Source organism: Microcaecilia unicolor, chromosome 9, assembly GCF_901765095.1.
Source record: "Microcaecilia unicolor chromosome 9, aMicUni1.1, whole genome shotgun sequence".
Classification (NCBI taxonomy): domain Eukaryota; kingdom Metazoa; phylum Chordata; class Amphibia; order Gymnophiona; family Siphonopidae; genus Microcaecilia; species Microcaecilia unicolor.
Window position 1 is genome coordinate 147867890 of NC_044039.1, and position 16094 is coordinate 147883983.

Below are 16094 nucleotides of genomic sequence, written 5' to 3' on the forward strand. Positions count from 1 at the left end.
AAGGTTAGAGGTTTCAATCATTGCCTCCCACAAGTGCGGTCAAGGAGCCTTGTAGGCTTTGAGGAGGCAGGAGAGATATTTGGCTTACATAGTACCGTAAAGGCGTTCGCCCATTCCGGTATGAACAAATTGTGGTAGAATAAGGTTCATGTGTAACAGACACATTACCAAACCTCTGAGGTTTTCTCTCTCTCCACCTGCTGGCAGAGGGATATAACCCACAATTCCTCTGGATTGATCTGTTGGGACTAATGGAAAGAAAATTATCAGGTAAGGACTAATTTTACTTTACGAGGTTGAATGATGCTATGTTTTACAGTGGTTGGCAAGGTAACTATTAGTCTGTATGGAATAGTCATTGGGTTTCTTGAGAAGATATATCTTACCTCATTTCTTAAATGAAAAGATGCATTACAGTTAGAGGTTGTGTTATATATTGTTGTTCCAGAATGATTAGTGTATGTTTTACTCATATAATTTCCTGAAGTGGTGGGTCTTTAGATCTTTTCAAAACTGGAGGTAGTTCTTGAATGGTTATGGCTGTTGGAGTAGAGTTCCACCATTTTGAGCCCAGGTAGCTAAATCCCACTGTGAAGATAGACTTGTAAAGTACATTTTTGCAGTTGCACAGGTGAAGTAGTAGGTAACCTCTGTAGTACCTCAGGTTCTAGTCTATGCTGCAATTTTGCCAAAATGCCACAGTATAAGGAATTACAATAATCAAATTGAGGTAGAAGAATATATTGTGCTACAAGTCTAAACGTTTCAGGCCTCAGAATAAAGTGAATAGCTTGGTTGGCACAACCTAAAAAAAGGTTTCTTAACCAAATCATTTATTTGAGTCTCAAATGTAAGCTTCCAATCCAATATTATACCTAACGCCATTGATGTACTTTCTATCTGTAAAGCTTCTCCAGTGGATAGAGCTATCTCTTTCCAGTAATGAATTCAGTTTCCAAACCAGATTTTTTTTTGGTGGGGGGGGTTTCTGCTTAATTTAAGAAATTTGTTATTAGTTCAGTTATCAACTAATGAGATGTTATTCTTCAGTATTTGAGTGGTTTAATTAAGAGATTCAAGTACTGGACTCAAGATGAAGCTATCGTCTTCATAGAAGAGAACAAAAACTCCTAAACTTGATAGTATTTTACCTGAAGAACTTAAGTAAACATTAAACGACAAAAGACGAGTGTGGAGAACCTTGAGGGATTCCACAAACAGCTAGCCAAGGAGGTGAAATGGAGTTAACTAACAAAATCTATCCACATTAGTTGTATAAGAGAGTAAATCTCCCCCTCCCATGTTCAGTATGTTTGTCCCTGTCCCTATGTTCCCTCCACAGCCCGTATGTTTTCTGTGTCCCTGTCCCTCGCCATATCCAACTTCTCTTACCTTCTGCCTGCACCCCCCCCATCATCCATGGTCTGATATCTCTTTTGCTCTCTTGGTCCAGCATATGTCCCTCTCTCTCTCCTGGTCCAGCATCTCTCCCCTCTCTTCCACCTCCCTTTTGCTCCAGGTCTCTCTCTTTGTCTTTTTTCCCTGTGCTCCCCCACCCCCCTTTTCTTGGCAGTGTCCCATGCTTCTGATTCACTTTCAGTGCTCTCTCTGCTGGGTGTTTCAGAGAAGTGTCACCACAGTACTGGTCATTGGCCTGGAGGTGGTTAGACGAATCCTGGAGGGGGTCCTGGGAGCCATCTTGGCCGAGTTCTCCACTGGAAGTAACTTAAACTAATTTTAAATCTTTGTTTTATTTTTTTAATAATAGCTTCTAAAACAGAAGCAAAGAATGTTTCCTGTGTTAAAACATGTAGCATCCTCTTAAATTAGCATGAAGTTGTCAGCATTTGTTGTCCAGTTATGGTCCCGGGTCCAGTCCGCAGAGGCAGTGGGTTCCCAAGAATACACAGTCCACACGGGTTAGTATATGTATGTATATATATATGTATGTATATATACGTGTGTGTGTGTGTGTGTGTGTATATATATATGTATATATATATATATAAGGTATATTGTATTTACATATATAGGCTCACAGCACTTAGTACAGGTAAATATTACAATGCTGTATCGGTGTGTGTGTGTGTAAATGGGAATCAAGGAGAGAAAGGAAAGGATAGGGGTGTTCAGAGGAAAAGGGAGAGGAAGAGCCTAGCCCTTTGTTTCTCAAGTACCCCTACTTAACATACCTTTGTCCTCTCTGGGCATCTGGGACCAGGGCTCTCTGAGAACAATGAAAGCCAGACAGACTCCAAAACTAGGGACTTCAAAGATTAAAACCTGTGAAAGTGCTCGCCTTCCTAACATCAGGAAATTAAACTGGAGTTTGCAAAGGAAATAGCTGATGATAAAGGCTGGGAAGGAAAGACGTTATTTGATCCCTCTCTGTTTCTGTTAGGTATACAAGGGCCAGAGGCACTAAACTTAACGAGCAAGTAGTAAACCGTGGCATGCACTAAAGACTTCTCCGAGCCATTTTCCAATCACGGTAGCAGCTAACGAAAACGGAATGCAGATGATCCAAAGGCTATTATAATGAGCTGCACTACCGTTGCAAGGCTATTATAATGAGATGCACTACCATTTTCCGATCCCCTTATTGTGGAAAACCTAACGGGAGGTATACACCTCTCATTGGGGCAAAGGGAAGAAAAAAAATGTCGTCAGGGACATCCTTTTTGAACGTCCTTCACCTGAAAAAAAAAACCCCACTCCAAAGACGTTCTTTTTGGATGTCCTTTTTATTCAATAAAAACCTGTGCCGCCCGAAAGGAAGACGCCGCGCTGCTCATCCCGTCCACTGCCTGCTGCAGGAAGGCTCCGATGCGGCTCGATCAGCAGGAGAGTGCAGTTGAGGACGTCCATCCAAAAAGACGTCCTTTTTGGACGTCCCCCCCCCCCCCCCCGCAATAATTAAAACGTCCTTTTTGGACGTCCTTCACTCAGCTGAGAGACCTGGAAGTCTCTGAGCCAATCACAATGCGTTTAGCTGAACTAAACGCGGTGTGATTGGCTCAGAGACTTCCAGGTCTCTCGGCTGAGTGAAGGACGTCCAAAAAGAACGTCTTTGTAAGTCTGGTCCGCAGATTTGCTGTGTTCTGCACTCCCTGTTCATCACAGTGCATACCAGGATTTGTAGTTCTGATTTGTTTGGGGTGCTCAGTGGCAAAAATTCAGAACTACAAGTTTGTGCATGTACTGAAGCAAACGTAGGACTAGATTATACTCTTCGGTTAAGCTGGAGTGAAGAGAGGTTTAACAAAGTAAAGTTTATCTGAAGGTGATGACAGAATAATAATAAAACTGCAGCCTCGAGCCGTTATTATAGGATGGACGAGCAGGACTTCCGTTTGGAAAAAGAATTATGCAAATAATTTGCATGAAAAGAAGTGTACAAACAGAGGAGAGCGCAACATGGAAACATGCACATAGGTTTGCACTAGCCAGTAGCATCATCGCAGTTGAGGATGTCCCCCCGCAATAATAAAAACAGCCTTTTTGGACGTTTTTATTATTGCGGGGGGATGTCCTCAACTGCGACGATGCTACTGGCTAGTGCAAACCTATGTGCATGTTTCCATGTTGCGCTCTCCTCTGTTTGTACACTTCTTTTCATGCAAATTATTTGCATAATTCTTTTTCCACCAGAAGTCCTGCTCGTCCATCCTATAATAACGGCTCGAGGCTGCAGTTTTATTATTATTCTGTCACCACCTTCAGATAAACTTTACTTTGTTAGACCTCTCTTCACTCCAGCTTAACCGAAGAGTATAATCTAGTATTATTATTTGCATAATAATTGTATAATAGGTGCTTTTTGGATGTATTTGGCATGCGCAGAGCAGCCAGCATAACGCTTGGCTGCTCTATGCATGCTTGACCGGCCAACTGGTTACCGATCGAATAGAGAATGCAAGTGAGCTACATCGAGCAGCTCGTTTGCATTCCTTTTCCTTGATGCATGCCCATTCCTTACCGATTCGCTAAGGGACTCGGTAAGGGAAGGGCTTTAACGACTTTTTAGTGCATCTCCCCATAAGTCAGAGCACATGGCTCTGCTCTTTTTTTCTTTCTCTGCACACCCACATCTCTAGCCACCAGAGCACCTGACTCTGGCCCCCCATCTCCTTCAGCCCTACCCCAAGGCTCTCCCTCTCTGTTTTCCTCTGAACACCCCTATCCTTACCTTTCTCTCGTTGATTCCCATCTACACACACACACCAATACAGCATTGTAATATTTACCTGTACCAAGTGCTGTGAGCCTATATATGTAAATACAATATATCTTATATATATCTTACTGCCTCTGCGGACTGGACCCGGGACCATAACTGGACAACGAATGCTGACAGAAGTCAGCATATTTTATTGAACTGAGATTCATAAATTTGTACTGTTGTGGTCTTCCTGCTTCTTTTCCTCATTAGTTTCATGTGAAAGACCTGGATTGAATGAGGCTGATGGCATCATACGGGCTTCAGCTTCATCAGACAATCAAGAGCTGGAGTCTCAGTATAACTTGGGCAGAATACTGCATGACATCAGTGAACTGAAACTACAAGTGGAGAGTCTACGGACCACCCTTCATGGGCTAGCAGCTGAGATAGTTGGAGAAGTCAAGCAAGTACAGCTTTGTTGTTGTTTTGTTTGTTTGTTTTTTTGTAAAAGATTCCCCACTGTTTAAGCCAGGCCTCGACAAATCATATTTGAATCCAGGAGCCAGAGCAAAGACTTAAAGAATCAACAGCTGAGACATCTCTGTCTCCCCTCCCCCTTCCCCTCTACCTTTCAGCCACTCAAAATGAAGAGCTTGAAGGGGGGGGGGGGAGGGGATAGGCAGAGGGATGCTCCTTTAGGACCTGATTTTTAAGGCTGTTTTCCTGTTCTGTGTCTGAGGGGAAGAGCGCTTAGTAAATGAGGCTACTGGGGGGGTCACATGATAGCAGCCTGGTGGCTTGGCTCCGCTCCCCTTACCTTCTCGCCGCTGATTAACCATCAGAAACATAACTTGAAGGTGGACTGAGTGCTCCAGTGTTGTAGAAACTCAGTCTTATCTGATCTTTCTAGCATGTTGGTTAAGGCATTGAGGCCTGGGTGGGAGAAAGCTGCTTCAACTCCAAAAAAGATGGCGTCGCCTCCATCCTCCCGGCAGGTCATGTCTCCGCTGGCCCTTCACGAAGACACAGTTCAGGTGTCTATGCGATATCTCTTGCTATTGCTGGATGACAAGCTGGCGAAACTCCATACCAGAATGGAAGAAGTTAAAGATAGTGTCGCGGGTCATGCAGTGAGGATACAGCAGGCGGAAGAACATATCTCTGCCCAGGAAGACCACATGGCCGTGACTGAAGGACTCATCGGAGCCTTGGAGGCTCAGGTGAAAGCTTTGTCAGACAAGGTGGAGGATCAGGAGAATCGGGGACGCCGGAACAACCTGCACATTATTGGTGTCCTGGAGAGCGTCCCAGAAAGTGAGCTTGTGGAGATTTTTGAACGCTGGCTGCCGCAGGCTTTGGGGCTCCCTCCAGATGTGGGCCCAATACACGTGGAGCGGGTGCATTGAATTGGTGTGCACAGAGAGGACCTCGGGAGATTGCTCCCAGTCATTGCCCGCTATCTGAATTATGCAGTGAAGGCTACGCTACCAGAGCTGTACAAGAAACAACGATCTTTGGAATACAGAGGAGCCCGCTTGTTGCTGTTTCAGGAATTTTCTGTTCACATCATGGAACAGAGATGGTTGCTGGCGCCATACTGCTCTCAATTGTTTGCGAGAGGTGTTAAATTTGCTTTTTAGTACCCTGCTGGAGTATGGATTATATATGACAACTGTACAGTGTCCTTGACTAGAGCAGAGGATCTGAAGGCTTTTTTGGAGAAGCTACTGCCAGCTTAGGGGCTCTTCTTGATCCAGCCACTCCTTGGCTCTGGCCTGCATGGCATTGGAGGACTCGCTTTAACTTGCATGTGGGGGGTTTCCATTCCATCCAACTGATTTTTTAAATTTTGCAATGTTATGAGTGACATATTTCCTACATTGCTGTGATTCTGTCATTAGCACTGAGTGCTTGATTGTTCTTGTCTCCGGGTCTGTTAATTGGAGGGGGTTTTGTTTTTCTTTATCCTTTTTATGACTGTGGTCTTCAAACTGCACCTCCATATTTTCAGAGGGCGGATGGCGCTGTTCCTCCTGTGATATGTCAGCAAGGGGTTTTGGCCCCACTTAGGGGGGGGGAAATTGCCAGGAGCCCCTTTAGTGAGTGGGACCTTTCTATGTGTGCTGCATGTGTTGCATAAGTTGAGGGTGGAACGGGTCGATGTGGAGCATCTGTTTACGCTTTCCAAAAATACTAGGACAAGGGGGCATGCGATGAAGCTGCAGTGTGCTAAATTTAAAACGAATCGGAGGAAATTTTTCTTCACTCAACGCGTAGTTAAACTCTGGAATTCGCTGCCGGAAAAGGTGGTTAAGGCGGTTAACTTAGTGGACTTCAAAAAAGGGTTGGACAGCTTCCTGGAGGAAAAAGCCGTAGAATGTTATTGAATGGAAGAGGGACTAATACAGTATTTCTAGGATGGGCGGGACAAATTGCTTGTTCTTTTGGCCACTGTCGGTGACAGGGTGCTGGGCTTGATGGACCCTTAGTCTGTCCCAGCATGGCGATACTTATATACTTATATTGTAATACTTCTTTGGAGGGAGAGAGGAGGTGGGTGATATTGTTCTTGGTATATACTTGGGGTGGGGGAGTGTGATTAAAAGAAGGATATGTTTGTGGGGGAGTGGTTGGAATATGCGTTTGTGTTTGGGAGGATGGCTGGTTTGGCTTGCGTTGTATGTGGAGTATGTGTGGACTGGGTAGGGTCAGGTGGAATGGTTTGAATGTGGGGGTGGGGGGTTTTGGGCTGTGGTATGGGGGAGGGGTTGGATCAAGGGGTTACAGTGTCTTGTGTCTGACTTTGTTGACCTTGGTGGCTACGCATTTGCGGCCTTGTACTCCTTTACACTGGAGCGGCTTAGCTGGGATGCTGCTTTCAGGATGTTTCATAGAGTTTTTGCTCTCTTAGGGAAGGTGTACTCATATGGTGGAATGGGTAGTTTGAGAGTGGCCACTTTCAATGTGGATGGAATTCACTCACCAGTTAAATGAATGAAAATTCTGAATTATAGTAGGTGCATGAAAGTAGATACCCTCTTGATTCAGGAGACCCACTTCCCCCTCTCAGAACATGCTAAGTTGAAACAATCCTGGTTTGGAAAACTCGCCTTTGCTTCTTTTAATAATAGACAAAGAGGTGTGGCCATACTTATTCATGCTAGACAGTGTGCATCACAGGATTATACAGGAACCAGATGGGTGGTTGTGATTTGGGTGGGGACCCTTCAGGGGCGTAGAGTGGCCTTGTGTTCTGTTTATGCACCAAATGTGTACTCTCATAGATTTTTCTCCACTCTGCTGGCTGCTTTGGCTCCGCTACATGACTATCAGTATGTGGTTGGGGGTGATTTTAACATCACGGCAGACCCACTGATTGACTGTATCTCTCCGAAACCCCTACCTAAAGGGATGGAAGGGAGAAGCATAAACTTTTTTCAGCACGCGATGGGCCTGGTGGATATTTGGCAGGTGCTCCATCCAGATACCCATGATTATACATTCTTCTGTCATGTTCACAAGGTTCAAGCAAGGCTGGATTATATTTTGCTTTCTCCTCTCTTCTCAGTAGCTCGCACAGCTGACATAGATACAGGAGTTGTGTTGGATCATAGCATGGTTTGGGTAAATCTGGGGTATCGCAGGAGAAGATATCCACAGGCTATCGAATGAATCCTATGCTGTATTTGGATCCTGATTTTCGGGCATTCTTGATGAGAGTGGAATCATTTTCCTGGTAATAATGATTCTGTGGGGGTGGATCCTGTCATGTATTGGGAGGCCGGTAAGGCAGTGATGAGGGGGAAAATTATAGAGTATACTAGTTGCACTTGTAGGGAAAGGGACAGATAGCTCCTTTCCCTGCTTCAAGTCGCTAGAACTGCAACAATCCATGGTGCCGATGATGGTGCTTGGGACACCTACAGGAAGTTAAAGGGGCAGATCAACGAGTTCTTGAATCAGAGGGCCCTGAGGGCTATTCAAGTCTACAAGTATAATCTTCCTAGGTGGGGGGAACAAGGCGGATAGGCTGTTGACCACCTTGGTCTAGAACTGCTCTGCTAAACAGCTGATCACTCGCATTAAGTCCCGCTTGGGTGCGGTCCTTACTAGGGAATTGGAAATTCAGGCGGCGTTTTTGTAGATCTTTGTATGATTCTGGCCACTGTGACATGGTGTAGCACGAAGCATTTCTCCATGGGCTTCGGCTCCTTGTCTTATCGCCGGAATGGTCAATCAGCCTTAATGCACCTATTCAAGGAGTTGAGACTCAGCAAGCTATTAAGAGACTTAAACTGACAAAGGTGCCTGGGCCTAATGATCTGGGCCCTGAATATTATATTATAAAATTGTGCACCCTAGGACAAACTATGGTCTCTCTGACCCATTCCTCCATTGTAGTCTTGCCTAAACCTGGACAAGACCTGGAACTACTGAGATCGTACCTCTCATATTATTGTTGAATCAGGATATCAAGTTGTTTGATAATTTATTTATTATTTATTTGTTGCATTTGTATCCCACATTTTCCCACCTATTTGCAGGCTCAATGTAGCTTACATTATGCCATAATGGCAATCGCCATTTCCGGAATGAGAAATACAAAGTGATATTGCATTAGAGTTCATAAATGATACAGTAAATCATAGAGTAAATTAAGCAGTCAAGTATAGAGAGTTTGTTTCCGGCATGAGAGATAGAGTGGTGGTGCATTAGGGTTCATTAGTGCCAGAGTGAATGAAGCAGTCAGGTGTAAAGAATTCGGTTTTTGTCTGATTTTGGTAGAGTTTCGTTGTCTAATATTTAGGATGGATCATAGTGGTATGCCTTTTTGAACAGGTTGGTTTTTAGTGATTTTCGGAAGATTGTTAGGTCGTGCATTGTTTTTATGACGTTTGGTAGTGCATTCCATAGTTGCGTGCTTATGTAGGAGAAGCTAGATGCATATGTTGATTTATATTTAAGTCCTTTGCAACTGGGGTAGTGGAGATTCAAGAATGAGCATGCTGACCTTTTTGTGTTCCTGGTTGGTAAGTCTTTTAGTTCTGACGTATAGACCGGGGCCTCGCCGTGAATGATTTTATGGACCAGGGCGCAGATTTTGAACGCAATTCATTTAGTGGAGCCAGTGTAGTTTTTCTCTTAGGGGTTTGATGCTTTTGTATTTCGTTCTGGATAACAGATTGGAGAAAATGCTACCTTTTTTTTGATTCATAAGGACCAAACAGGCTTTGTTCCGGGGAGGTACACCTCTACAAGTATCCTTCATTCACTGAGTACTTTACAGGCTAGGTGAGGCCTCCCTGGGAACGCCATTATTACCAGTTTATACGCAGAAGACATTTGATAAAATAGTATGGGATCATCTTTTCTGGGTGCTGCCCCAATTTGGCATCTTTAGTGAGTTTTTGACAGGTGTGAGAGCCTTGTATAGCCAGCCTACAGAGCAGATATTGATTAATAGAGGACTCATTTCTACATTCGCGCTGGAGAGGGGTACGAGACAGGGCTGTCCTTTGTCCCCTATGTTGTTTGTTTCTCCCTTAAACCCTTGGCTAGTAAAATCAGACAGTCTCCTGAGGTGATGGGTAGCTGGGTTGGGAGGCAGGAGTACAAAATTAATCTTTTTGTAGACGATATGTTCTTTCTAGACCGTATGTCTCAGGGGATTCCCTTTTTAGTAGATCTTATTCAACAATTTGGTACTTTTTCTGGATTTAAGATTAATTTTGAGAAGTCTGAGGCTATGGCACTGTCCGCTAAATACTCGTGTAGGCAGTTACCTGATTTCCCTGTGGCTTGGACTACGGGTGGGACAGGAACGTCTTCTTTTGAATTGTGGACTTAGGGGGGTTGTCGTTATATAGGGGAGGTGATTGCTCTTGGAGAGGGTCCGTGTCCTTCTTTATCAATGTGCCAGACTACTTGGAATCTCCCTCAGAAGTTTTTTTTTATTGTTTGCAACTTAGGCATTACATCCATTCTTTGAAAAGCCCTGATTGCCAGTACCCTTCTTTCAGTACTTTGGATACCATCTTTTCGCAGATGCCTGCTGACTACAACCGGCTTTCCCAGTGGTTTCGCTTGGTCAAGGAGTGGTGGCCTGCTCCTTTTTTTCTCACAGCTGGCAGAGCAGTGGAGTACACGTTTGGGGACCAAGATTATGGTGCAGGAGCTCTCGTTTTCTCTTGACCTTCCAGGTCACTCCTAATGTGGGTCTACATGAAATACAGCTCAAGATCCTACATAATGCTTACCTTACTAGAAGCAAAGGCAAATCCATGGGTCTCTGGGATTCTGATGAGTGCAATAAATGTATGGGAGGCAAGGGTATCATAGTACACTGTTTTTTAGAATGTCCTACTCTTTTTGGTCAGGATCCTTGCTCTACTGGAGAAGGTCCTGGTTCAAATTGGTATCTGCTTTGGTATTCACATAATGAGGATTTGTTGCCTGCACCAGGCCTTATACTAGTGATGTCACTGGGTTAAATCAGTTTTCTGCACCTCCATCTACTGGTTGGGAAAGGACTATGGACTAATCTAGCAGGATTCAAGGAAAGGACATTTAACAGGTATGAATAAGTTTTACCTTGTGAGTCTGCTTTGCTGTTTATAATGGTTTATTTTATGTGCTTCCATGTGTGTGTGTGTTAAACGGATTTTGCTATGTAAAGTATTTTTAAGTCCATTATTTCCCTCCCCCAAGCACAATTATGGATTGGAATTGTGGTTTATTTTTGTTCTGATTTTAAAACATAGAATTTAGGACTTGGGAGCAGCAGAGAGAAGGAAATTTGGAGATTATTTGTTTTCTGTTCCAGCATTTTGGATACTCATTATTTGATTTGTGTTCAGGTGCCATCTGGAGGAGAGTCAGAAAGTACCTCGTCGAAAGAGACACCTGTTGAGCAGAGAACGTAGTGAGTCCACAGGTTCAAGCTCAATCTATTTTTCAGCCACCTCAGGACTTACTCAGACAGATGCAGAAAGTGAAGGAGGGTAAGTAGAGCTCTTATTAAGCCCAGAGTAATTTCTCCACAAGGGTTACTTTTGCTCTTTCCATGTCAGGAATGTTGGTGGTGCTCTCAGATAGTCTTTATCTGCTTTCATCTTTCTATCTAGCTGATATTCAGGCCGCAGGAGGCAGGCCAGCTAAGTGCTGGGCCGTTTCCGGTGACTGGCTTAAACTTAACCAGCCAACTTAATAATCAGAGCTGGCCAATTAGGTTTATAGCAGCCAAAGATAGGATCGCTATTTACGTGGTCCAATTTGGCCGGTAAACTTGGCTGGCGAAGTGCTGAATATTTGTGGTTACTATTGAGGAAACTACACTTCTCCTTTCTTCCTCAAAATGTACCACCTGTTCCTCTGATCCCATTCCCACCCACCTTTTTAATGCCACCTCTCCTGCTCTTATTCATTTTATCTGTCACATTCTCAACCTCTCACTTTCCACTGCGACTGTCCCTGCTGCCTTTAAACATGCTGTGGTCACACCTCTCCTTAAGAAGCCTTCACTCGACCCTACTTGTCCCTCTAATTACTGACCCATCTCCCTCCTTCCATTTCTCTCCAAATTACTTGAGCGTGCTGTTCATCGCCGATGCCTTGATTTTCTCTCCTCACATGCTATTCTTGACCCACTACAATCTGGTTTTCGCCCTCTCCACTCAACCGAAACTGCGCTTACTAAAGTCTCCAATGACCTATTACTGGCCAAATCCAGAGGTCAATATTCCATCCTCATTCTTCTTGATCTTTCCGCTGCTTTTGACACTGTCGATCACAGCATACTGCTCGATACCCTGTCCTCACTTGGATTCCAGGGCTCTGTCCTTTACTGGTTCTCTTCCTACCTCTCCCTCCACACCTTTAGTGTTCACTCTGGTGGATCCTCTTCTACTTCTATCCCTCTGCCTGTCGGCGTACCTCAGGGTTCTGTTCTTGGTCCCCTCCTCTTTTCTATCTACACTTCTTCCCTTGGTTCATTAATCTCATCCCATGGCTTTTTCTACCATCTCTATGCTGATGACTCCCAAAACTACCTTTCTACCCCTGATATCTCACCTTGCATCCAAATCAAAGTTTCAGCGTGCTTGTCTGTCATTGCTGTCTGGATGTCTCAACGCCACCTGAAATTAAACATGACCAAAACCGAGCTTCTCATTTTTCCCCCCAAACCCACCTCCCCACTCTCCCTGTTTTCTATTTCTGTTGATGGCTCTCTCATTCTCCCTGTCTCCTCAGCTCGAAACCTTGGGGTCATCTTTGACTCTTCTCTCTCCTTCTCTGCTCATATCCAGCAGATTGCCAAGACCTGTCGTTTCTTTCTTTACAACATCCGTAAAATCCGCCCCTTTCTTTCCGAGCGCTCTACCAAAACCCTCATCCATACCCTTGTCACCTCTCGCTTAGACTGCTGCAATCTTCTTCTTGCTGGCCTCCCACTTAGTCACCTCTCCCCTCTCCAATCGGTTCAAAACCCTGCTGCCCGTCTCGTCTTCCGCCAGGGTCGCTTTACTCATCCTACCCCTCTCCTCAAGTTGCTTCACTGGCTCCCTATCCGTTTTTGCATCCTGTTCAAACTTCTTCTACTAACCTGCTGCTCCCCAGTATCTCTCCACACTCGTCCTTCCCTACACTCCGCTCCATGGATAAATCCTTCTTATCTGTTCCCTTCTTCACTACTCACTACTGCCAACTCCAGACTTCGCGCCTTCTGTCTCGCTGCACCCTACGCCTGGAATAAACTTCCTGAGCCCCTACGTCTTGCCCCATCCTTGGCCACCTTTAAATCTAGACTGAAAGCCCACCTCTTTAACATTGCTTTTGACTCATAACCACTTGTAACCACTCACCTCCACCTACCCTCCTCTCCTCTCCTCCTTCCTGTACACATTAATTGATTTAATTTGCTTACTTTATTTTTGTCTATTAGATTGTAAGCTCTTTGAGCAGGGACTGTCCTTCTTCTATGTTTGTGCAGCGCTGCGTACACCTTGTAGCACTATAGAAATGCTAAATAGAAGTAGTAGTAGCTGGTTAAATTGCATAAAATAGCCAGTTAGCCTCTAAGTGCTACTATTCAGCTGAGATAACCAGCTATATCCTGCTGAATAGTAGCGCTTAGCCAGCTAAGTACTATTAAACCAGCCAGGAGCTGTTCCTCTCCGGTAAATGGTTCTGAATATTGGGGGGATATATGGTCTATCCAGTCACCCCATCCATGCCATCTACTATACCCTCTTACTTAGAGATCTGTGTATTTGTCCCAAGCTTTCTTGAATTCAGATACAGTTTTCGTCTCCTCCACTGGGAGGCTTTTCCACGAATTCACCACCCTTTTCTTGAACTATTTCCTCAGATTACTTCTGAGTCTATTCTCTTTCACCTTCATCCTATGCCCCTCATTCCAGAGCTACCTTTAAACTGAAAGAGACTTTCCTCCTATGCATTATTTCCATATAGGTATTTAAATGTCTCTATCATATATCCCCTCTCCCGCTTCTCTTCCAAAGTATACATATCAAGATCTTTAGGTCTGTCCCCATACACTTTATGACGAAGACCACTGACCATTTTAGTAGCTGTTCTCTGGACAGACTCCATTCTGTTTATATCCAGAATTGTTTGCAGTATTCTAAATGAGGTCTCACCAGAGTCTTATACAGAGGCATCATCACCTCCTTTTTTTTTTTGTACTGGTCATTCCTCTTCCTGTTCTTCCAAGCATCCTTCTAGCTTTCACTGTTGAGTTTTCTAGCTGTTTGACCACCTTAAGATCATCACATACGATCACACCCAAGTCCCACTCCTCTTTCGTTCACAACAATTCTTCACCCCCTAAACTGTATCATTCACTCGGAGTTTTTCATCCCAAATGCCACACTACCAGCCAAATTTTTAGCATTAAATCTTTGCCAAATTCTGGACCATTCTTCAAGCTTTGCTAGGTCCTTCCTCGTTATCCACACTATCAGGGACGTCTACCCTATTTCAGATTTTGGTATCATCTGCAAAGAGGCAGACAGCCCTTCTGCAATATCACTTAAATGTTAAAAAGAACCGGCCTAAGAACCAAACCTTGCTGCACACCACTGGTAATATCCATTTCCTCAGAGTGAGCTCCATTTACTGCTACCCTCTGTCACCTTCCATTCGGCAAGTTCCTAACCCAGTTTGTCACTTTAGGGCCTGTACCGAGGGTTCTCGGTTTATTAGTTGTCTATACAGAACCATGTGAAAGGCTTTGCTAAAATCTAAATATATCAAATCTAGTGGATTGTTGCAGATCTCTATATAGAAACCACATGCAATTGAAATTCCACACTTTGGTCAAATACAAAACTGCTTCTAGTCTTTATACACCCTTAGCAAGCTATGGCCTCCAAAACTGAACACAATACTCCAGGTGGGGCTTTTCCAACGACTTGTACAGGGGCATCAACAGCTCCTTCTGCTGGTTACTCCTCTCTCGATGCAGCTTAGCATCCTTCTGACTACAGCCACCGCCTTGTCACACTGTTTTGTTACTTTAAGATCATCAGACATCATCACCTCAAGGTTCATCTCCCTCTCTGTACATATTAGCTCTCACCTCCTAGGACATATGTCTCCCTTGGATTTCTACTCCCCAAATGCATCACTCTGCACTTTGCATTCAATTTTAACTGCCAAACATTGGACCATTCTTAGCTTTTGTAGATCCTTTTTCATGTTTTCTACTCCCTCCAAGGTGTCCACTGTATTACAAATCTTGGTACCATCCGCACAAAGGCAAATCTTACCTTCTAACTCTTCGTCAATGTCACTCGCAAATATATTGAACAGAATTGGCTCCAGCACTGATCCTTGAGGCACTCCACTGTTCACCTTTCCTTTTTCCAAGTGAATTCCATTTACCACCACTCTCTGATGTCTGTCTGTCAACCAGTTTCTAATCCAGTGCACCACTTTGTGTCCTAACTTCAACCTGTCAGGTTTATTCAAGAGCCTCCAATGTGGAACAGTGTCAAAGGCTTTACTGAGATCCAAGTAGATTACATCTAGCTCATGTCCTCGATCCAGTTCTCTGGTTGCCCAGTCAAAGAATTCAATCAAATTTGTTTGGCATGATTTACCGTTGATAAAACCATGTTGCCTCGGATCTTATAACCCATTGGAAATTCACTATCCTTTCCTTCAGCAAAGCTTCCATTACTTTTCCAATAACTGAAGTGAAGCTTGGTTTCCCACTTCTTTTCTGTCGCCACTTTTGTGAAGAGGGACCATATCTGCTCTTCTCCAGTTCCGCGGAGCCTTTCCCTTCTCTAAGGATTTATTAAACAAGTCTTTTAAGAGGACCCGCCAGAACCTCTTTAAGCTTCCTCAATATCTAGGGATGGATCCGGTCTGGTCCCATGGCTTTGTCCACCTTTCAGTTTTTCCAGTTCATAAACCATTTCTTCCATGAATGGTACGATATCCATTCCATTTTCATATGTATCTTTGCCAGCCAATCATGGTCTTTCTACAGGATTTTCTTCCATGAGTATAGATCAGAAGTATTTGTTTAGCACATTCACTTTTCCCTCATTGCTGTCCACATTAGCAGTCCACAGCATTTTTCAGTCTCATAATTCCATTTTTAGCCTTCCTCGTTTCACTAATATATCTGAAAAAATGATTGTCTCCCCTCCTTACATTTCTAGCCATTTGCTCCTCTGCCTGTACTTTCGCCAGACATATCTCTCTTGGCGTCTTTCAGTTTCATCCAGTATGTTTTTTTTGTGTTCCTCTTCTTGAGTCGTTCTGTATTTCATGAACATCAACTCTTTTTTGCCTTTATTTTCTCAGCCACTTGTTTGGAGAACCATGGTGGTTTCCTTTTTTTCTTGCTTTTATTTACTCTCCTCACATAAAGGTCAGTAGCCATTTTTATAGTTCTTTT

General features: G+C 43.9%; 1 protein-coding gene across 5 annotated transcripts in view; it reads left to right on the top strand.

Annotated features, from left to right (window-relative positions):
- The window catches only part of RMDN3 (regulator of microtubule dynamics 3), a 122813-nt gene that overhangs the window by 26075 nt on the left and 80644 nt on the right, over window positions 1–16094 (top strand). For all 5 annotated transcript variants that reach the window (XM_030214727.1, XM_030214726.1, XM_030214728.1 and 2 more), the window contains 2 exons: window positions 4433–4625; window positions 11020–11163. In XM_030214727.1, the coding sequence (XP_030070587.1) occupies window positions 4433–4625; window positions 11020–11163 (337 nt within the window). The remainder of the gene's footprint in view (window positions 1–4432; window positions 4626–11019; window positions 11164–16094) is intronic.